We start from the raw sequence: 22,107 nt of genomic DNA, 5'->3' as shown, positions 1-22,107 counted from the left end.
CAGGCATAGCCTCACTCCTGGGTAAATGATTAGTATTTACTTTTCAAGTGAGGAAAGCATGGATCACTTGACTTTTGTATTTCCACTACAGCTGACTTAGGGCCCTGCTCATTTGCCGCTGCAGATTTGCTGGCCACGAACACACACACTCCTCCATAACCTTCCAAATCCTTGGCAGTGTTTGCAAGTCATGACCTATGACAAGTTCAGGGCAAACGGATTTGCAGACCTGTTTCTTGGGTTGCCTTGACAGGATGGTCTTCAAGCCCCTTGCCTGCCCCTGCTCCTCCACCCTGCCCCCATGCATCTCAGCCACTGCAAATAACTTTAGGACCAGTCTTTGGTTAACATTTCCTGCATGCCAGAGCCTGCATGCACAAACTGGGTTTGTCTGAGCATTGGAAATGTTGAACTTTGCAGGTGTGGGGCTAGAGAAACCCAGGGCCAGGTCTGCGAAATTGCCCTCGCATGGGATCCTTTTGAGGTCTTTCACATCAGTAGGGTCATCAGAAGAACACCGAAGGCCTCCCCATACTTTGGAGGTGTCCTGCATTACTCTGCTGATGCAGATGTGGAAGGGAAATCAGAAGTAAAAAAATCCCAGCCTCGATGACTGGGATTTCCAGCTCCACCGAATGTAGCCATCATCTCCATGTGGACACAACCACCTTCCCAGGAGAACCACAAAGTCACTACTGGCCCCAAGAGTTATTCCAGAACCAGACTGCCACTTCATGCCTACGCGAAGGAAGATCTCCAGCACAGCTTTATGAGAGTCAGGATGTGTTGAAGCTTGGGAAATCCAGTTGTGCTCCTATTTAAATTGAAACATTCCAGTTTTGGGTGCTTTTTTTTTTTCCAAAAAAGGAAAACCCTAAGCAGCTCCCCGAAAAATAGTTTGGATTCCAAATTTGTTAACTGTTGGAAAGACAAGTCAAAGTGTTGCCCTTGAGCTCATGGTAGGGGCAGGGGGAGAGGAGATACTTCCTGATGGATTGTGGCTTTCCTTTCTTGCAGTGTGCTATCATTATTAAAAGATGTAACTTTTAATGCACTGGGACAGCTGTCCCTTGAGGAAAGCACTGGATATTGTTGAAGGGAAGAGCAAAGTTTAAGTTCCAAGTTGGTACAGATCTGGAGCGGGAGGGGGCAGAACCTTCCAAGCTTTGTCAGGTGAGGCTTGGCCCTAGAGTCAACCCCAGCCTATGGAGGGTGGGGAATGAGGCTCTGAGGAGGGAGTAGATCCTGAAAGCCCTTCCTCCATCAGTGCCACCTCCCTCTCTGTAATTTGAGATTTTCCCAGGTGGAAAATCCCCTCTTCCTGCACAGAACAAAAAGATGCATAGAGCTTCTTGTGTGCCACCTAGGAAGATCTTTGCAATTTCAGGCAGCTATGAACGCAATAGTTGTCAGTGGGAAAAGCAGAGTCAGAAAGAAGGGGGCAGAGCAATTAAAAATAAAGTTTGAGGAGCTCTGCTTGAAATCTTCCCTACTCGTGGTTCCAGTTTGGGACACCATTTTGCCAGCCAAATGAATGTAACAACTCTCCTCCATAAAGCTGTACTGGATATAAATATCGAATCGAATAAATAATAATAATAAACCATCTGGTCACAGGAGAACAAACGTATCTCCCCACCAAGGAAGGACATCTCTGCAAGATTAACGTATGGGTCCCATGCACACCTCCACCCTGCATTTGGGATGCATGCCCCCCCCCCAGGCTTTCAAAGAAAAAAGAAGTAGGATAAAAATGCAGCTAGAATTAAATCGATTTAGCCCCAAAACATCTCCTAGGTAGTAGATCCAAAGCCTTCGGTACCTCTGTTTCCAGCCGGTGTGAATCCGAAAGAAATTCCGCTTACTACTAAAGAGCTGGCTACAGAGATGGGAAACAAACGAACAAACAAAAACAGAAAAGGGAGACGGGAAGGGAAAAAAAGAAGGGAAACGTTAGTAAGGGGTGAGAGGGTAGAAACCAAACATTCAAAGAATGGTGTGGGTAGTGTAAAGCCATGCTGAGGCTATCGATTAAGGACACGTGTGTGGATACCACCATGTGCAGAAGAACAAGAATTTCCCTTCAATCTTGCTTCTAAGTAACACAAACTAACAGGGAGCCATTTATTCACCACCACAGTGGATGAAGAACAAGCTGGCCAAACTCCTGTTTTACAAGGCCAAGTGTTTTTCTGAGCCGGACCCAGGTGTCATGAATGGATACACCAAACACACAGTTGGTTCAGTTTCCCTCTCCATACGGAAAAGGAGCACTTACAAGGGCTTCCTGTCAATGTCTGCAAGGAAACAGCCTTGCAGAGGTACTCCCAGAATAACTGTAGGGCCTGTACCCACACCCTACTGAACAACATAGGGCGTTTTCCCACTTACCTTCTGCTGCGCGCTACAGTAGCCAATTAGCGCAGGGTCCCCCGGCACTCCCCACTACAGGGGTGGCAACAACTCAGCCGCCCCGAAGCTGCCGCTGTCGTGCCCCCTCAGCGCATGTCATTCCTGGCGCTCTTCAAAACGGTGCCTTTTGATGACCCCGTGCAGAAATGACCCTTGCCTTCTTGGAAGTAGTCTGTGACATAGGAATCTCTTAGTAGGTAGGAAACGCTCATAGTGCCCTCTATTCAGTTGTATATCTGATAAGCCAAGAAACAAGTCCAGGCAAATCTGCAGTGCTACCAAGAAATATTATGTTACTGGACAGCAAACGGGGAAAGGTGGAGGGAGGGGTATAGACCAAGGCTCTAGCACCATGTTGTTCATCTGCCTGTGTGGAATAGTGGCTAGAGTGCTAGACTAGGATTTGGGCGACTCAGGTTTGAATCTTTACTCTGCCATGGAATCTTACCAGGTGGCCTTGGGTCAGTCATCTGGGCCCTTGGCACAGTGGGGGTAGGGAGCAGGCTCATATGCAAGCACAGCAAATAAGATGCACCGCTGCACTGCAACCCTATCTTGTCCTGACGTCCTTTACGCAAAGTTTCCTGGAGCAAAAATAGTATCATAAATAAACTCCGCAACTTCAGGAGAGGGAAAGTGAGGAAACCAGCCAGCTAAATTCCGTGAAAGGATTTTCAAATCTAATCCGGCTTGAGTTTGATCAGCAAGTTGAGTAAAATGAACGGCTTTCTTCTCAACTATAATATGCGATTCTAGGGGATTTGCTGGCCTCTGAGGCAGGAGATCCTTTCCCTCAATATGTACAACAGAATCTGGATCCTCTTCAATATCTACAGTGCTGGCTTTAGGGAAAATATGAGGAACATGCAGGTACATGGAAACTGGTACTATAGCTGGACCTGAAACAACTTGGGATGTGATATCTATTCTTGCTGCAGTAAGGGACTTTAGAAGAAGAGGAGGAGTTTGGATTTATATCCCCCCTTTCTCTCCTGTAGGAGACTCAAAGGGGCTTGCAATCTCCTTGCCCTTCCCCCCTCACAACCAACATCCTGTGAGGTGGGTAGGGCTGAGAGAGCTCCGAAAAGCTGCGACTAGCCCAAGGTCACCCTGCTGGCGTGTGTGGGAGTGTACAGGCTACTCTGAATTCCCCAGATAAGCCTCCACAGCTCAGACGGCAGAGCGGGAATCAAACCCAGTTCCTCCAGATTAGAATGCACCAGCTCTTAACCACCACACCACTGCTGCTCCTTTAATGCTTCAAACCTGTTTAGCATCTTTAAATTGATCAGTCTGTAGTAATTTATTGAAGGAGCAGAGTATACTGTAATATACTAGATCATAAATAAGCATCCAATCCACTCATCTCATACTGTCCTGATGACTGAATGCAAGCTCACTTCCTTGAGTCGCCACTTCTCTGATGAGGAATCTCAAGACATTCTGCATTCTTCTTGTCTAACATTAAGAGGCTTACCTGGCTTGTTGTAAAATCTGTCAGCTTGTTCAAGTATTTTTTTTCAAAATGGAGAGAGTTTAAAAAAATTCTTCAAAGATAAATCTTTCACTTTTGCCAACAAAAAATTTATGTGGCTTTCTCTGTTAACTTCTGAAAAATGGTACTGATATCCATGTCTACTCACCCAGTCCTAGCTGTTACTAATGTAGTGTTCTCCAACAAGAGGGACTTGTACAAACCTGCCTCAGAAGCTGCAGCAGGACCTAATCTTGAGCTACATTACGCCAAAATAAACCCCTTCCAAGGACCAAAACCCACTGCTTTTTGGGTAGGGTCTTTCACGGTTAATAATCTACAAGCTCAACAGTAATGGAAAATAGATCCCAAAAAAATGAAGCAAAAAAGCCCCCCTCCCGGTCCCATCTAATGGGCTGGGCTCATGGCTTTGATGACACGGTTGCACTGGCCCGTTGCTCCCAAGGAGGATGCTGGGAAGTCCACACTGGGCTTAATGGACTTATGTTACCAAAAAGTGGCATTAAGTCCTAAGCCCTGGCTGCTGGCGCTACTGGCACAATGGCCAGGTGGGTACTGGCTCCTTCCCCAACCATGACCATGGACTGCCCCTGCTACGCCAGCAGCAGCAGTGGGGCAAAGGGATGCTGGTGCAGCGTTTAGAAGAGAAGAAGAAGAGTTTGGATTTATATCCCCCCTTTCTCTCCTGTAGGAGACTCCCAGGGGCTTACAATCTCCTTTCCCTTCCCCCCTCACAACAAACACCCTGTGAGTAGGTGGGGCTGAGAGAGCTCAGAAGAACTGTGACTAGCCCAAGGTCACCCAGCTGGCATGTGTTGGAGTGCGCAGGGCGATCTGAATTCCCCAGATAAGCCTCCAAAGCTCAAACGGCAGAGCAGGGAATCAAACCCAGTTCCTCCAGATTAGAATGCATCTGCTATTAACCACTACACTACTGCTGCTCCCAGTTTAGCGCTGCATCCCACCACTGGGGAGGGTCACGGCAGACAAGTGCAGCCAAGTTTGCTCCTTTGCCAGGGCAAGTGCCCCAGGAAGAACAAATCCACTGGTGTGGTCTTGCACTGCTCCCAATGGTGGATTTAGCGCCCCCTTCCCCCCCGGCTTTGGATGGAGCCTCCTATATTTAGAATGGCTGTGACACTCTGTACCAACAAACGAGATCTGCACAGACTAGAAATAGAGCTTCTTCTGCCCAATAAATAAAAGACCTCAGCTAAAATACTGACAGCTAAACAGTCATATCTGTAAGCCTGACTTATACTTTGGACCCCTCGTTTCCTTCTTCCTCTCTCATTTTCTATCTTTCAATTTAAAATCCTGCAAACTATGCAACAAAAAAAGGAAAGACTATATAGAGATAATTCATTTGAGGATTATGGAACTTTTAAAACATCTTTCAAATCTTAAAAAAGATTCCCTGCAAATGGAACCAGTTTGCATTTTGTAACACTAGTCCTTCTGAACACACAAAGCAGATTCAGCCAGCTCTGGGGTGAGCCTATTGCCTTTCCTCATGCTCTCTTTCCCTCCTACCCCCAAAACATAAGCTTCCCCCAGCTTTGAACATTTCTCCCACAGCCCTGTTTGTACTTTTGGCGGAAGACCTACCGTTCTCGGGTGGGTGGGGGGGTCTCTCTTTTGGGGGGTGAAAGGAGACAATAGCAGACACTGCAGCTTTAAGAGAAATGTTACCTTAGGCGTAAACACTTGTGGGGTTGAGTTTCTTCTTCTTTCCAGCTTCCAGGAATAAATAAGGAAATGGTGATGGAAGGTGGAGGAGGGAGGGGAGCAAAGAGGAGGAAAGAGAAAACAGATGATGAAATGAGCGGCGGAGCCTGAAAAGGAGACTTGACAGGGAAACTTGACAGATGCAGCAATGTAGGCCCTCTCGCCTGGAAAGGAATTCCAAAGACAACCTCAGCTGCCACTGAGGCTGACCCCGAGACTAGCAGACTTTTGACCTCTCAGAACCGATCTGACTCCTGTTTGTTATGATGGGACAGACACATGACTGATTTGGCTCACGCTGAAATTCAGGCTTTGTGGCCTAGCCTGGCATTCTGCTTCATAGGCCCAGACAGTCCAATCCTGCCCCTTCACCAGAGATTTCAAGATCCACGTGTTCCTTTCTTCACCTGCCACTTAAGTCCCTGGCCTCTGATCTGATTGCTGCTTGTTTAGATAGCAAAAACCCTGTGCTCTCCTGGTCCCCCCCCCCCCTTTATTCAGAATGGTTCTAGGCAATATGCCACTGGGGCGGGGCAGGAGAAAATGGAAGTCCCTCGTGCTTCTGATATGTTTTGCAACTACAGAAAAGTAGAACGAAGAACTGTCGCTTCCCATTGGGACTGCAACACCAAATCATCTGGGTGCTACTGCTGGTCCATGAGAGCTAGAAACTTGCCCTGGGAACACTGGTCTGGAGAACCTGAAGATGGTACTATAAAACCAGTTTCCATTCTCAGTGCCAGAACTCCACATCCTGCATGTGGGTGGAACCGTTCACAGAGAGACCAAATCCGAAAGGTGCTTGCTCAAAAGGTCAGCAGCAACCACTAGAGGGGGGTGAAAGGCTGCGAAAGAAAACCACACCACACTTAAAGAAACGGCCACCACAAGAGAGGTACAGAGAGCCAACACACCAAAGAGAGAGGAAGCACACACCAAGGACACAACATTGCCAAGAGGCGGCTTCAACCCTACCTTTCCCCTGGGCAAAAATGAGGATTGGCGGTTTTCATGCCAGAGGTGAAGGAGTGATACGGCGGTGGAGCTCCATTGGGGAATTTCCTCACCTCTGAATTCCTGAGCCCTCCGTTGCGAGCTCGGTGCATGTTCTCAAACATAAGAACCAGTTCTCTAGGGGTGGGTTCAAATAAAAACACGGAGAAATTAAACCTTTCAAAAAAGGGAGGGGGAGGAGGAGGAAACGAAAGCAGAAACCCAAAATAACACAAGGAGCAAAAAAAGGGGGACACATATAATATTTTGACATTCTTTCAGTTGGCCAGCTGGTCTTTCTGAATTGTGAACTGGCTGGTGGGATTTTGTGAACTGAGACGTTGGGGTGTGGTATTCCAACTTCTGGGTGATAAGTCAGGGAGCCCCAACCTTTATCAGCCAAGGAGCACCTTTGGAATTCGAATACAGGGTGGTGGACATAACAACAAAATGGCTTCCACAAGAGGTGGAACCACACAGAGGAAGTCCAAGTGCAGGGGAGAACAGGAAGTAAATACTGTGGTGACAGCTGCCACTGAAACAGCTTTACTTTAATCTGCATAGCCATTGAGATCTTCATTGGCAAATCAGATGGCATACATATAAATAAATACTCCTGTGACAAGTAAATCTATTTTCTCTGGCTGGAAGTCTCAGGAGAGGAATAGGTGAGATCTCTGGATAAGATTTTTGGATAATTTGGGCTTTTCTGAAAATTCCTGAAAGCCCGAGGAAAACCCCCCTAAAACAATTACTTGCTACAATACAATTTAGCAATGCTAGGAACTTTAATAACTCTAACAGTTATCTTCACAGTAATTGTAGGGTTAACTTTTTCAGGCATATTTTTTCTGTCTTGCTCAATAAGATGGATCTTTTCCCTATGAAAGATAAAATTGTTTATAGGTATTCTGTCTGGTTTGTTGGTTAATAATTCAGAGAATGCAACCCTATCCCCTACACTTTTCTATTATCAGAGTTAAAGGTTGTTAATCTCCGGATAACTCTGCTGCTAACTAGTTTTGAAAGGGCAAAGCCTTGAAAATTGTGCAGTATAGATCCTCTAACAGGATGTGGGAGGGAATCTCTTGTTACAAGCCAGTGAAGGAACACAGTTCAGTTCATCCATACTTGCCCCCATTCTTGGAACGCTACTGGTAGCGAACCAGATCTAAGGTATCTTTGAAGCAGCTTGCCTGTTCAGCATCTAGGGGTAGGGGATGGTCGTACTTTAAGGGTTAACTATATGTTATATTGCTTTTATCTTCCCCATGCCTGCCTTGGTCCCTCACCCAGACAGGCACAAAGAGTTTCACTCTTGGAACTTAACTGATGTTAACATCAGGACAAATTACCTTGAGTCTACATCCCTCCCTCCCTTCTCTTATCTTAATTGACTCTGGGAGATGCAATTTGCCTCCTTGGGAAGCTTACATATATCTCACCAATATGGACAAACAGTAGGTCACTGGGGCGATTCCAGTTTGGAAAAATGGTGTGAGGAGCTGAAAGTATAAGCCCCTTCTTACCTCCCTATGGTCCCAACCCAAATTGGGCCCCTGCGCACCTGGGAATTAAGTTCAGAAGGTGCCACTCACTGCGCACAACTGTCCAGGGGGGCTGAGTTGAATACCAGAGGTACAGCTGAAGCCTACAAAAGCTAACCTTCCTGGCAGTGCCTGCAGTTCTTCCAGAATTAAAATCCCGTTGAAGTTCCACCACGGTAGGCTGGGAAACAGGGAAACCAAACTCCTTTCCCTCTGGACTGATGTATGCCTCGGTGCTACAGTCCACGCATTGCAAGTAGAAGTCCCAGATAGACTCTTGACATTTTCAGAAGGGAAAGACTCCTCCCTGAGATTCAGAGGGGGAAAAGCCAGCACGAGCAGGCCTCGAATTGCTCCCCCCCCCGCTCCAGTCTCCACTGCAGCTTCCAACAACTGCTTGCACTGACATTTGCAATTTTGATTGGGATGGGGTGTGAAGGAGATGCAATGGGTGACATGGATGGAATGGGGATGCATTTTGACATGGGGTGGGGGAACGGTGAGGAATTGGTGCACAAGGACAGCCAATGTTTTCAGTGGGGCCAGAGGAAAGTGTAAGCGGGGGACCCTCCCCAAATTGTCTGGCCTCAAGAGTCAGCCCACTGCTGCAGTCACAAAACTTTGTACGCAAGAAACACCACCACCACCACCATGCTGTGTCTTTGAGGGTACCCCTTTTCTCCCAGGCTCAGGAATGGCTGCAGTTTGTTTGCTCCAGAGGGAAATTAAATACTTCCGGGGGTGGGAGGTCAATATTGGGACTGAAGGACAAAATAATCATTGCAATATTATGCGGTAGGGAAGTGCAGCAGACAGGCAGGGTTGTTGTGTTTATTTATTTGCTAAATTAAATTGCTTTCTGCCCTTATCCTTGCCCTGCTCACAAATTACAGTGAGCAAGCATACCATCCATGCACTGTGTACACTTCATTGCTCTTTGCTATGTGCATTGAGTAGTTCTCATGTTACACTGAATGTAGGGACAGCTGTGACACAAACCTCACATTTATCCAGGTGCTGATTCCCAGTTTCATCTGTACAGCAAACGTATTTTAGCTCTTCCTTACAAGCCAATGCTTGCATGTACGTCTGCTGTAACATGAGAACAAGGCCCATGTTCTCCAGGGATTGGTGGTGAGAGAGACGTTTCTCCCCAGATCTATTACTTTTTTGGAAAGTGTGCATGAAAAAGACAGAATCCAGCATAAAGGAACCAGGACCCTCAATAATAAATTTAGTCTAACCATTGCCAGAAGCTTGGACTCATCCAAGCCAAAAAAAGTCTCCTTGTCCGATGCAGTGGCGAGGGGACCATACCGAGATCTGGGAGACCTTGATTCAAATCCCCATTTGGCAGTGAAACAAACAGGACCAGTCCCATTTTTAATCCCCCTCATAGGTTGTCATGAGGATATTTTGGGAGAGAGAAGAATGAAGTGCACCTCTCTACCGGAAGAACACAGGGGGAAGCACAGTAGCAACTGCCCTTCCCACAATGAACAGTTGTTATCTAGCTCTCTCTGCTGCTCGGCCCCCTGAAATCTAAGATTTCACAGGAATCGTATGAGCCATGGACACTCTCCCCCTGGCCCAATATGCGACTTCCCTCCTACCTGAACGATGGGAGGATGCTGTCATAATAGCACCAGGTGGCTGTCAAGTAGGCCCGGCTGACGTCCGTCGAGTAGAGGCGCCACGCAGCCTGCAATGGTCAAGAGTCAGCATGGGGTTGGGGGAGAGTAAAAAAGGGAGAAAGTTTATTTAGATAATCGTTTTCCTACAAGTCCTCTCAAGTGTCCCTAAGTTCTAGTTCTGAAGCATTCCTAAGTCTCAATTTACCAAGACGAAGTAAGAAAACTTTCTTTATTTCCATCTCCATGATCAGAGAGTGCTTGGATGAATACTTTGAATATTTCCAACTTGAGAGAAGAAATGCTCCGCACAGATCAACATACCCAGTCAGAAAGAACAGTAGTCTCAAACTCTTCTTCCTAACACAACAAGTGCAGGGAGAAGCACACCCTGGCCCCACCTACATTCATCTTCCTGCTGTTGAAAACAGAATGCTGGGTTACAGAAGTGTTACCAGACAGAACCACGTTGGGTGGAGGAGGCCTGTTTTTAGGACACCAGCATCTCTACCTGTCCTGCCAACCTTAGAGGTAGCCTAGTGATGCAGTGCCAAGATCCTCTGCCAGCATTTACTTGCAAATAGCCTTTGTGCCTTTTCCTGAAGCAATCAGAAAAGGACAAAGCCTCTAGCCTGGGAAAGCAAGTTCCCACCTTGACCACAGCTCATCTGTCCCTGTGAAACAAAGGGTATTCGAAAATGATTTAATCAAGAGTTCCTGTCAGCTACTCTTCTAAACACTGATCCCATCTTCTAGCTTCCTGACTAACCGCTCCAAGACTACCTTCATTGACACTGCTATTGTCCTGGAGCTGTGACTGTATCAGTTCCACCCCCAAATCTAATCATTTCCCAAAACTCCCCAAGCTTGTAACGTTAAACCCAAGTATCCTCTTTTGTTCTTCCCTGGAGAATAAGAGCCACCTGTGTCCTGGGAAGATTGGGTTACTTAGTATAGCCATTTCTCCGTATAAGTAGCCTGAGCATGTTCAGTATTTTCCTGGGCATCTCTTTGTCTGGTTAATACTGATCCCAACACTTGAACTCTGCTCACTGGGCCATTCCACTTCTAGATCAGGTAATTATCACCTTTATTCCTGGAAATCCTGGTCTATTCCAGACATATACCCTAGGACTGTGTAAATTTTCTGTGTGTTTTGACCATTTGTGTGATGGAACCCTTCTTTTCATTTTTTCTAATAAAACTTGTTAAACCTTTACTCCAGATTCCTGTGGATTTCTTGCAGAAATCACCTTTGTAAACGCTGGTGCAAAAGATCTTGTAAAATTACCCAGCCTCTTGTTAAGCAACATCTGCCCTTGCTAATTCCTGCACTCTAAAAGGGACAGACCCCAGCATTTTGGCTAACAGCAGGGTTGGCCGCCTTTCGTCATTAAAGAGCTGAACTGTAACAAAATTCCGAGCAACAGATCAAGCTGCATAAAAAGCCTACTTGCATAACTGAAACTGTGTTGTGATAATTATAATTGAAATGTTGATTAATTATCTACAAAGTTTCTGCAGCCAAAATACTGGTTGTTGTCTCTTTTTGGAAGTAGCACACACAAGATCTTGAAATAAGAAATATTCACCGGAGTGCCCTGAAAGATTACTCCAGAGCACTGGTGTAAATCTGCATGTGATTCACACATGTGCTACTAGCAACTGTTTGCTTGTATCATTTCCCCTTCTCTAGAGCCATTTCATCCCATGAAAATAATTGCCTGCCATTCCTTCCACACACTGGATATGCCAGTGTTTTGCCAACCTCTCCAGTACATTATAATTTGAAGATTTGATTTTCTCTGCTCAAAAGTCACATTTGACTCTGTACTGAGACACACTGGATCCATAGGTTACGTGAGCCTTTGGTCTGATCTGGGAAGGCAGCTCAGAATTATATAATAGCTCACATATGTATGCAGCAAAATGCAAGTTATTAAAAAAGTGGTGGGTGAGTTGTGCCATAGACTATGGGCTGGGTGGTGGCAGCCTGGCATAGCGATTACAGTGTTGGACTAGAATCTGAGAGACCGTGACTTGAATCTTCACTCTGCTACAGGAATTTTGGGAGTGAACCTGGGCCAGCCATTTATGGGCAAACATGATTTCTGCTCATCAGGGTTTGCCTCAATGTGCTCTCCAGAAGCCAGCATCTTTAGTGCCAGGGAGTGGAGAAAAGCAGGGCAGGTAGCAGATGGGATGGTGATTTCTAGTGCAGAAAGGCAGAGTTACCTTTTCAGCCAGAGAATGCAGAACTCTCAAATTAAACCCACATCAATCCAAAGCCAGCAGAGAAAACCATTTCACCTGGTATTTCATGCCTGACACATGACTGGGATCTTGTGCTGCCAGGCTCTCATGTTCTCTGGAACTGACCTCAGAGGGCATTCATCCCACATTTTTAAGTCTGAAGCCTAAAAGATCTGCTTTGCCTCACAGCTCACTTCAGACTTGGTCACCTCTAAGTGGACAGCCCCCTGCTCTTGATTATCTAAGAGTTATCTGAGAAAATGAGCAAAGTTAGCCAGGAGATTTTGGGCACCTCTTCAATGATTCAGGCCATCACTGTACATCCAATTATTATTATTATTTGTCTCTGTTCCTCTCCTAAGAGTTCTCAGCCTTCTAACCCTGCCACTAGCTGACCCTCCTAAATTTATTCTGGCTCGGGCAAAGAATGCCGTGAGGGAAACAATTACACGGAGGAGCATGAATAGAATCCCCACCTCTCGTCTGCCTCCAAGAACGCTTGGCTGGAGTTATCAGATGGGGAGGACAGAACAGTCACGCTGGGGGCAAAGCTGAGTCTCTGCGATTGCTTTGTGAGCTGAAACGAGGGCGCACGTCCCTTTTGTTTCCTCCACTGTCCATTTCCAACTGCTCAGCATCAGCTTTTCTACCAGGGAGATGAAAGGCAACTTGGAGCCACTTTCAGTCATGGGAAAGTGGGCAAGCTGGCAGGAGAAGATAGGGGGTGGGTGGGGCTTGAGGGGTTCCTTTTGTCATGGAAGTTCTCTGAACCAGAGAGATAACAAGGGGGGTCCAAAGGTTCACCTTTGGGACTACAATAGGAGAGAACCAAATCTAGACATGCAGACGATACGTCAGGACCTCCCTTCTTCGGCAGCAGACCAGCCAGAATCTGTCCCTACAACAACAGGCTCCAACACAATAGAAGGCTAACACAGGGACAGCCAGAATAATTGGTGCAGGCAGGGATTTGAGGGAAGGGAATCGGGGCCGATAAAGGAGGTCATGAGTGGGGAAAGCAAAGATGAGCTGAGGAGGCAGGCATTGATTGGTTCCCCAAAGTCTGACGCTGCAAAACTCCTTCCACATTGATTTCAGCATTCTGACCCTCCACTCCTTGCAGTGAGGGACAAGGAAACATCCAACAAGAGAATCTCGGATGCAGCAGGAGGGGAAAAACACACCCACTGAATTTCAACCTGCTTCAGAGCCCTGAAATGGAAGGACACCTGAGTAATATCAAACACTGCTAGACTAAAAGGAGACAGCAAGGAGAGACATTTCTGGGGGTGCAGGAAACCCTTCCGCCGACCACCAGAGAACACCAGCCCAACCGAGATGCCCCAGACTAGAAATGGCTGAAATTCTGTATTCAGTTCTGCGACCTGTATAAATGGTGCACAGTGGCACAATATAGTCCGGCCCTGCAAAGGATTTTCCACATGAGTTTTGTTTCCTTTCCTTTTTTTTTGGGGGGGGGGGGGGGCTGTTCTGGCTCATACTGCTTTGGTTTATCCTTTGATTTCTGCACACATTTTCATGCTTTTCACTTTCTCAATGTTATTGTTGCTTGTTTTCTGTTTTTATCCTTGTTTCTTTGGAGACCGTTATTACCCTGATCTTTGATGAAAGCTGATTCTGAATTGCCTTATTCCTTCATGCATAACGTTTTGTCTTCTTGTTCTTTTCTTGTCACAGCTCCTCCCACACACCTGCGGTCTACTTTTTGATGGTTGGTTGGAAATCATAATTGAACTGCTCCCCCTCCCCCCACACAGATGAATTGTTTCATTTTTTAAGGTACTAAAATATCAAAACACTGTTGTAATGATAGGTCACGCCCGTTCTCTGAATTACCAGCTTTCATTTTTTTCAAAGTAAATTTCTAAGTTCCTCCCTTCCTGAGTTATAAGGAAAAAGTATATCTCTGCAAGGGGAAAGCTAAAGAAGAGTTGAAGAGAAGAAGAGTTGGATTTATATCCCACCCCTTGCTCTCCTGAAGGAGACTCAACGGGGCCTACAAACTCCTTTCCCTTCCCCCTCACAACAAACACACCCTGTGAGGTAGGTGGGGCTGAGAGAGCTCAGAAGAACTGTGACTAGCTGGCATGTGTGGGAGTGCACAGGCTAATCTGAATTCCCCAGATAAGCCTCCGTAGCTCAAGCGGCAGAGCAGGGAATCAAACCTGGTTCCTCCAGATTAGAGTGCACCTGCTCTCAACCACTTCGCCACTGCTGCTTCAGATCCTCTGAAGATGCCAGCCACAGATGCAGGTGAAACATCAGGAGAAAATGCTACTGGAACATGGCCATACAGCCCGGAAACCACACAACACCCCACTAAAGATTTACTTCTCTTAAAAATTGAAAGCTGGGAAAATTCTGACTATTTAAGGCATGTACAAAAAAAATAAACTGACTCCACAGCTGTGGAAATGTAGGGGGAGGGCAGATGCATTAAAGAACCATGCCCAAACCAATTCCAATACTTATAGATCGGCTCCCAGGAGCATACAAAAAAGCCCCTGGTGTCAAGGAAAGGAAAGTGCTATGCAGGGCTCTGGATGTCCACCCCAAAGCCCTGCAAAACTTATTCAGCTTCCTGTCCAGCTTCAGAAATTTCAGCACATGCTTAGTGGCTATCATCACAACCATAAGTGCTAGGATTTTGGCTCTTCAAAAATTGAAATCTTGTCCCCTTCAACTCTCTCTCTTTAAACTTACCTGGATCAGATTGGCTGCTGGAGTTCGTCTCTTCTCAAAATGCTTCTGCCGATGTTGCTCTTGGACTTTAAGAGCAAACCCTGAGCCCAGAATTCCCTGTGTGGAAAACAGAAATGGGCCAGACCCCTCAGCAATGGCAGGAAAGGAGACAAGGGTTTTGGTCCCAAACCTGACCTGACAGTAGGCTCCCAGAGTTTTTAGGACAAAGATGCTTCATAAAACAACAACCTGTCCTCTTTTATCCAGTCTCAGATGTGGATCCCAACATCGCAGCTTCTGCTGGAACCTGCTTGGCCCTGAGAGGCTTGGCTTGGTAGGAGATAGAGGCCTTGCCTGGCTGAGGCATTCCCTTCTCCTCCATCTTGTGACTGAAGGAGCAACTGAAAAGTTTTCTGATTGTAGCTTCTGGGTTGGATCCCAGATCTGTGAGGATTTGACTCCTTTCTTCACTATCCCCATTATTCCGAACAACTGAATGGAGCATGTGTGTGTATGTGTGGGGGCAGGGGATCACAAATCAGTAAAATGCATGCAAAAACAAAGAGATTTGCAAGTTCTTGAGACTACAGGGTATGGGGAGGATCTGCTCACCCTCAGCACAACACCATTTCACTGCTCTATACAAGTAAGTGGGCTTATGGTGCACACCAGTGGTGTATCGCCAAGGGAGCATGGTGAGAGAGTGGAGGGGGTGGCTGGGGCAGGGCGGGCGGGGGCGTAGGGTGCACGTGTGCCCCGGACGCAGTTCCCACTTGCTCCGCCCCTGGTCCACACTGTTGGTAATCTCTCTGGAATGAGATATCTTTGCATTACAAGCAGAGTGCACGGAGGCTAAGCACAGCAGAGCATCCCTAGGCATGCGTGTGTGCACAGGCACCAAGAAAAGTTGAAGTCATTTTGCAGTTTCTAACTAATAAGAGGAGTCTTTATTGGTGAACTCCATTCAGGATAGAAAAGTGAAGAGATAATCTATCTGGCTAGATGGTGATGGATGCAGTCTGCATCCCTCTGCACACATGGTGCAAGATGGAGAGTGCAAATAAGAGCGGTGTGGAGAGGAGAAGAGGAGGAAGAAGCAGGAAGGAAGGAAGTCCCTGAGAGTAGCAATCTACACATCAAATGGATAATGTTGGTATAATAGAGAAAAGATGTCAGTGTCTTGACCCTACCTGACTTACTGGTAGGACCCGCTCTGTCTTGAGGAAGGAAACAGCGTACAGTCCTTTACTTTCAACACACATGTGTATCTGGACTGAGGGCCATCAAAAAACCAAGAGGTAGGGAATGACTGCACATTTACCCCAGTCCCTAGGATCAAGGATGGCAGAGGAGTAATCGTGTATCCATTTGTGAGATCTCTTTCCAATTATCCAGCATTCCCAAATTGGGCTGTCCCATGCACTACTTACGGCAGGCAGCGCAAAGAAAGAGATGCCCAGCAGCGCAAAGCAAGCTGCCAGCACCCGGCCCAGCCACGTATGGGGTGTCTTGTCTCCATAGCCAATAGTTGTGAGCGTGATCTGTAAAAGCAGAGGAGAGAGGCCGTCAGCCTTCCATCTTTTCCTGGACTGTCGGCAAAAGAAGCTACTTCAGAACACCAGCCAACCTCTGGATTACCAGCAACTTCCCATTCAGTTGGGCGGTCAATACAACCCTAAAGACCAACAACGTTTGACTTCAGCATATGAGCTGGACAGCCCAGGCTAGCCTGTTCTCTTCAGATCTCATAAGCTAAACAGGGTCAGCTCTGGTTAGTATTTGGATGGGAGACCACCAAGGAAGTCCATCGTTGCTCTGTGCAGGCGGGCAGTGGCAAACCACTTCTGGATATCTCTCACCTTGAAAATTCCAGGGCTTGCCATTAGTCAGCTGTGTCTTGACAGCACTTTCCACCAACACCAACATATGAGTCAGAGTTCACACAGAAATGTACATCCATCAGGCTGGGTTAGAAGAAGAAGAAGAGTTTGGATTTATACCCCACCCCCTTCTCTCCTGTAAGGAGATTCAAAGGGCTGACAATCTCCTTTCCTTTTTTCCCTCACAACAAACACCCTGTGAGGTGGGTGGAGCTGAGAGAGCTCCAAAGAGCTGTGACTAGCCCAAGGTCACCCAGCTAGCATGTGTTGGAGTGCACAAGCTAATCTAGTTCTCCAGATAAGCCTTCACAGCGCAAGTGGCAGAGTTGGGAATCAAACCCAGTTCTCCAGATTAGGGTGACCTGCTCTTAATCACTACGCCACTGTTAAACACTTCAATTTGTGGTGACCCCAAGTGCCTTCAATGTGCACAACAGAACAACAGACACAAGAAGGGAAGGATTTCACTCCCTAATTACTAACAGCCTCGCATATTTGCTTCTGCGCCGTACATCTGCTTCCTTCCACTGCCTCAGTGTCCAATCCGGTTGCTCATTCCAGTCCTGCACCTTTCTGATCACATGCAGACTCTGCATCCTAAGCATAACAATCAATTCTGCACTTCACCTGATGAGTGAATCATTCCACTCCCACCAACATCACACAGGTGCCTATTTTCCATCCTTTTCTCCTGCCCCACAAGACACCAGATCTCCAAAATAAACCAGGCCTGAACCAACAAAGTGAACTTACCGTACCCCACCACAGAGAGTCTGCATAAGTTGCAAATTCCAGGTTAGCATCTTTCTCCGCCAGGTAGACAAGAAAAGAAGCAAAGATCAGGACCAGGAAACCGATGTACCAGGCCGTGATCAGTTCCTGCATGCGTCAGAGAGCAGAAAAGTGAACTTCAGAGTGTAAACTCAAGAACAATCTGGGCTGACACAGTAGCTCCCAAGCTAAACATTTCCTATGGCCAGTTGGCAAAACTCAATGAAGAAGAAGAAGAGTTTGGATTTATATTCCCCCTTTCTCTCCTGCAAGGAGACTCAAAGGGGCTTACAAACTCCTTTCCCTTCCCCTCTCACAACACCCTGTGAGGTGGGTGGGGCTGAGAGAGCTCTGAAGAACTGTGACTAGCCCAAGGTCACTCAGCTGGCATGTGTTGGAGTGCACAAGCTAATCTGGTTCACCAGATAAGCCTCCACAGCTCAAGTGGCAGAGTGGGGAATCAAACCCGGTTCTCCAGATTAGAGTGCACCTGCTGTTAACCACTACAACCCGCTGGTTCTTGGAGAAAGTTGTGTTACCTTTCAGACTAATAAATATAATGCGAACGTGGCTTTTGCCTCATCAGTTGAGTGAATAATTTCCAGTCAATGGGAATGGAAACTCCAGGGAAATCTACTGTTGACTGAAGTGTGCCTCCCTGGACTGAAAGCTGGTGTGGTGCAGTGGTCACTGTTGGACTAGGCACCCAAGTTCTAATCCTTACTCTATCAGGGAAGCTTGCTCAGTGCCCTTGGGCCAGTCACATACTATCTGCCTAACCCACCTCACTGGGTTGTTGTGAAGATCAAAATGGAGAAGCAATCTATGAGACACTCTGGGTCCTTATTAGGGAGAAAAGTGTGGTACAAATGAAGAAAATAAACGCATGACAGAAAACACTGGGCGGTGCTGGTTAGCTCTTGGATCTGGGCAAAAGAAACAAGGCAGCCTTTAAGGTGCCACAAGGCTCTTGACTGTTTTTGCCACTGTAGACTATTTATGGCGACCTAAAAGAGGGGAGTGTCAAAAGCCAGCGTGGGGAAGGAAAGCTTGTTCTGCGTTTAAGATTTGGAGATTATTAGGTCAGAATTACTGTCTTGCAATCACCACTCCTGTCTGTACAGGTGAAAGATTCCTGAACAAAAACAACCCAGGTGACTCACCGGATCATTCCCCAGAATCCGTGCCTTGACTTTCCTGCTTCTCAAATGCAGGCCTCTGCCGTTCTGGACTCCCTTGCAACACCCTGCAGACTACCTGGCTCCTTAGCCACTCACCTTGCTGTGTGCATAGACCACCGAGCCCAGAAGCTTCCATGTGCCACCACGGCGGTCCATGCGGACCATGCGCAAGATCTGCAGGAAGCGCATGCTGCGCAAGGCCGAAGTAGCAAAGATGTTCCCCTGGGTGCCGGCAGCAATGACAGCCAGAGAGGCGATGCAGACGATGAAATCTGGAACAGAGGAAGAAACGGCAATTCAGGGCCAAGCACTCTAGATGTGCTGCTTCTCCCTGAATTTAGCCCAGGGGCCAAGCAACTCAAGGAGAGCCACGGATTTGGGGCTAAAGTCACAAAAGAATTGACTACTGCATCACTTTGGGACAGAAACACAAATCTGTCATCTGAGAAGGAAAATGAAAAAAAGGGGGGGAGTGGCAGGGTTTGTCCTGGCCTGAAAAATCTACCTGCCACCTAAATTTTGTAACATCCAGAGTGATGAAGAACTCTGGTGAGCTCAAAAGCTTGCACAATTTCTTTGTTTCGATTTGGTCAGTCCTAATAAAAGATATTACATTGATTTTGTTCTGGGTTCTACACGGGCAATTAAGGCTGTGCCCTGGTCTGGAGGCTAAACAGGGGCGGTGCTGGTTAGCTCTTGGATCGGAGACCACCAAGGAAGTCCAGGGTGGCTACACAGAGGCAGGCAATGGCAAACCACCTCTGATTATCTCTTGCCTTGAAAGCTTTATCACAGGGCACTGTAAGTTGGTTGTAACTTGTCAGTACTTTCCACCACCCAACATGTCTGTGCAACTTTGAATCAGAGTCAGGTTGGGGAATCCATGAAAAATTGTGATATGGAATTTGGTTCTTAATCCATAAATCCGAAATCTCTCCCAGTTTAAATCCCACAACTTTTCCCTTCCCAAGTAGGCACTCCACAACCCCAGCTGATGAAAGGATAAACATCCACATAAGTTTTGTCTGGAGCTCACACCTTTGTACCTCATTTGTGCACACCTACTCACTATCACACCCAAGATGTGAACAGACTAGGCTGAACGACTGAGATTCAACAGCACGCTGCCTGGCAAAAGTGAGAAGGGAATGTTTTATTTTTCTAAAATTATACCCCACTAAAACATTCCCTTCTCACTGGACACAGTGTGTAACAGACTTTCCTCTGTGATACACCTCTGAAGATGCCGGCCACAGATGCAGGCGAAACGTTAGGAACAAGATCCACCAGACCACGGCCACATAGCCCGGAAAACCCACCCAAACCAGTCTAATACTACATTGTCCAGAAGGCATCATTTTATTGTCCTATTTTAAGTCCAGGATATTCTATGTGGGATCTTTCCATCAGAACTGTGGCCAAATAGAGTGAACTTTCCTTTGGCCAATTAAATGAGAACAAATGTCATCATGAAGCGGGCAATTTAAGATGATGCATAGAATTGTCTCTGGCAAACCAGTACTGCAAGGGCATAGTGAGTCTCTCCTGGAAAGGAATGTGTTGGAGTCTTCCTACTATTACTGAAGAGGGGAAGACGTTTTATCTTGCCAGGGAAATGGCTCTTCATTGTAGTGGTGTAATGACTGAAGACAGGTAGTTTGCTCGCATGCCATACTTTACAGGTATGCCTAAGGCACCTGGTGAGAATATGCTTGGTGTGTTCGGCAGCAAGATCTGTCTTTCATGATCGAGTAATCTTTGTTTGATTACTTGGAGTACTTGTTCCACATGAAAACTTCCCATCTTCCATGTGTATGTCTGACAACACTTAGAGAAAATCATAGTCACAGTTAAGGGTCTTTGTATGACATGCAAGTTGGTGGGGCAGGGCTAATGGCACACCACCCTTTCAGGGTTGTCCAAGTTCAAGACATGCCCCGATGTTAAGGATTTGTTACTGACCATTTCCATTGTATTCATGACATTTTAAAGTCCAATTTTCCAAGCTTAGGGAAGCCAGGAATCCTAGGGTGCCTCGAGTCCTAAATATAGGACCAGAGTTCAGCAACTGGAAAATTATATCTTGCCCACAGAAACATTTCACCCAACTAGCAAGTTGCTTAATATTTTCTGGAGTATCAACCAAATGGGTGGTAGGACAAGTTGTCTCATGGGGCCCAGTGCTCTTAAGGGGAGGAAAGAGCGCCATATCCAGGTCACGGCCCATTCCAATGGCTCTTGACCTGGACGTTTCTGGCACCTTCTATTTCTGTTGCCAGCTGATGCCAGAAACAAGAAAAGCCCATTTCTGACCTGGAGCCCCTCATAAGCAGGTGGGGACCCAGATGTGGTTATCAGGCCATAGAAGGTGTCCACTCCAGCTGCAGCTCCTAAAACCAATGGATACAGGCCTTACTTCAGCTCAGGGCCATAATACCGATACAATTCTTACACTTGTGCCATGAGACAGGGATGGAGATGTGCCCAAATGATAAAATGGCACCCAAATCTTTCCTTATCTGCCCTAGCACCAAAACAAGGCCTGGAAACAGGAACCTTTGAGCTGGATAAAATATTTAAGAAATCAAGGCTCAATTTCCTGACTGGAAAAATATCTCCAAAATGTAGCCGTTTCCTTTGGGGATGTAGGCCTGAGAGAAAATGAATCTGCAGATTAAATAATGAATCTGCAGATTAAACTTGAATAATGTTAATAAGATTAACATTATAAGAATAAGATTAAATTTAAATAATGAATCTTGCAGGTAAAACTTCTTGGGATTTTAAAAAGATTCTGTAATGGATTTGTTTGTTTTGTTTGACCAGTTCAAGCTGTTTGGAGTTGCTGGACTTTACGCAGAGGTGACTCCTGACCCTCTAAAGAGGAATCCCTGGACCTGTCTCTTCTCGACACCTCATTTCCCACCTACTTTAGGGGAAAGTGGGGTCTTTCTGCCATACCTATGACACAGAAGGGTTTCCTGGCAAATCGAAAGCGTCCCTGCCATCCCCGGTAACGGCAGCAGCAACCCGCCGACCAGACCCGGATGATGTATTCCATCCCAAAAACCACAATCATGACAAATTCCTGCAAGCAAAAGAAGGAGAGAGAAGTCAGGAGTGGAATTTTGCACCCAAACATGATTTAGAAATCAAGAGGGGTGGGGAGAAGGAGTCTGAAGGAAGCCAATTCCCGAGACATTTTCCTGCCCCCCTCTTGAGTCTCATGGACAGGAAGAGGTTGGAGACCACTCAATGCAGTTGATTTGCAGCAGATTCAGAACATATGGGCACAAGGAAGTCAGTGTGGTATAGTGGTTAGAGTATCAAACTAGAATCCACTTTGCCGTGGAAGCTTGCTGGGTAACCAGGGCCAGTTATGCCCTCAATCCAACCTCACAGGGTTGTTGTGAGAATGAAAATGGAGCACAGGAGAACAATGGAGGTCATACTCTAGATATCTAGTGGGGAGAAAGGTAGGGTGAAGTAAATACATAAATAAAACAAAATTTG

General features: G+C 46.6%; 1 protein-coding gene across 4 annotated transcripts in view; it reads right to left on the bottom strand.

Moving 5' to 3' along the window:
• The window catches only part of KCNQ4 (potassium voltage-gated channel subfamily Q member 4), a 109,184-nt gene that overhangs the window by 13,164 nt on the left and 73,913 nt on the right, over positions 1-22,107 (bottom strand). For 2 of the 4 annotated variants that reach the window (XM_048501443.1, XM_048501447.1), the window contains exons 3-11: positions 21,556-21,682; positions 18,691-18,866; positions 17,396-17,521; positions 16,193-16,303; positions 14,784-14,879; positions 9,789-9,877; positions 6,611-6,766; positions 5,600-5,644; positions 1,823-1,879 (exon numbers count right to left, since the gene is read on the bottom strand). In XM_048501443.1, coding sequence (XP_048357400.1) covers positions 1,823-1,879; positions 5,600-5,644; positions 6,611-6,766; positions 9,789-9,877; positions 14,784-14,879; positions 16,193-16,303; positions 17,396-17,521; positions 18,691-18,866; positions 21,556-21,682 — 983 coding nt within the window. The remainder of the gene's footprint in view (positions 1-1,822; positions 1,880-5,599; positions 5,645-6,610; positions 6,767-9,788; positions 9,878-14,783; positions 14,880-16,192; positions 16,304-17,395; positions 17,522-18,690; positions 18,867-21,555; positions 21,683-22,107) is intronic. The other 2 variants (XM_048501445.1, XM_048501446.1) reach the window with 2 other exon arrangements.

The sequence above is a fragment of the Sphaerodactylus townsendi genome, linkage group LG06, assembly GCF_021028975.2.
Source record: "Sphaerodactylus townsendi isolate TG3544 linkage group LG06, MPM_Stown_v2.3, whole genome shotgun sequence".
Lineage (NCBI taxonomy): Eukaryota > Metazoa > Chordata > Lepidosauria > Squamata > Sphaerodactylidae > Sphaerodactylus > Sphaerodactylus townsendi.
Note: the sequence above shows the minus strand (reverse complement) of the source record. Positions and strands in the feature narration are given on the sequence as shown.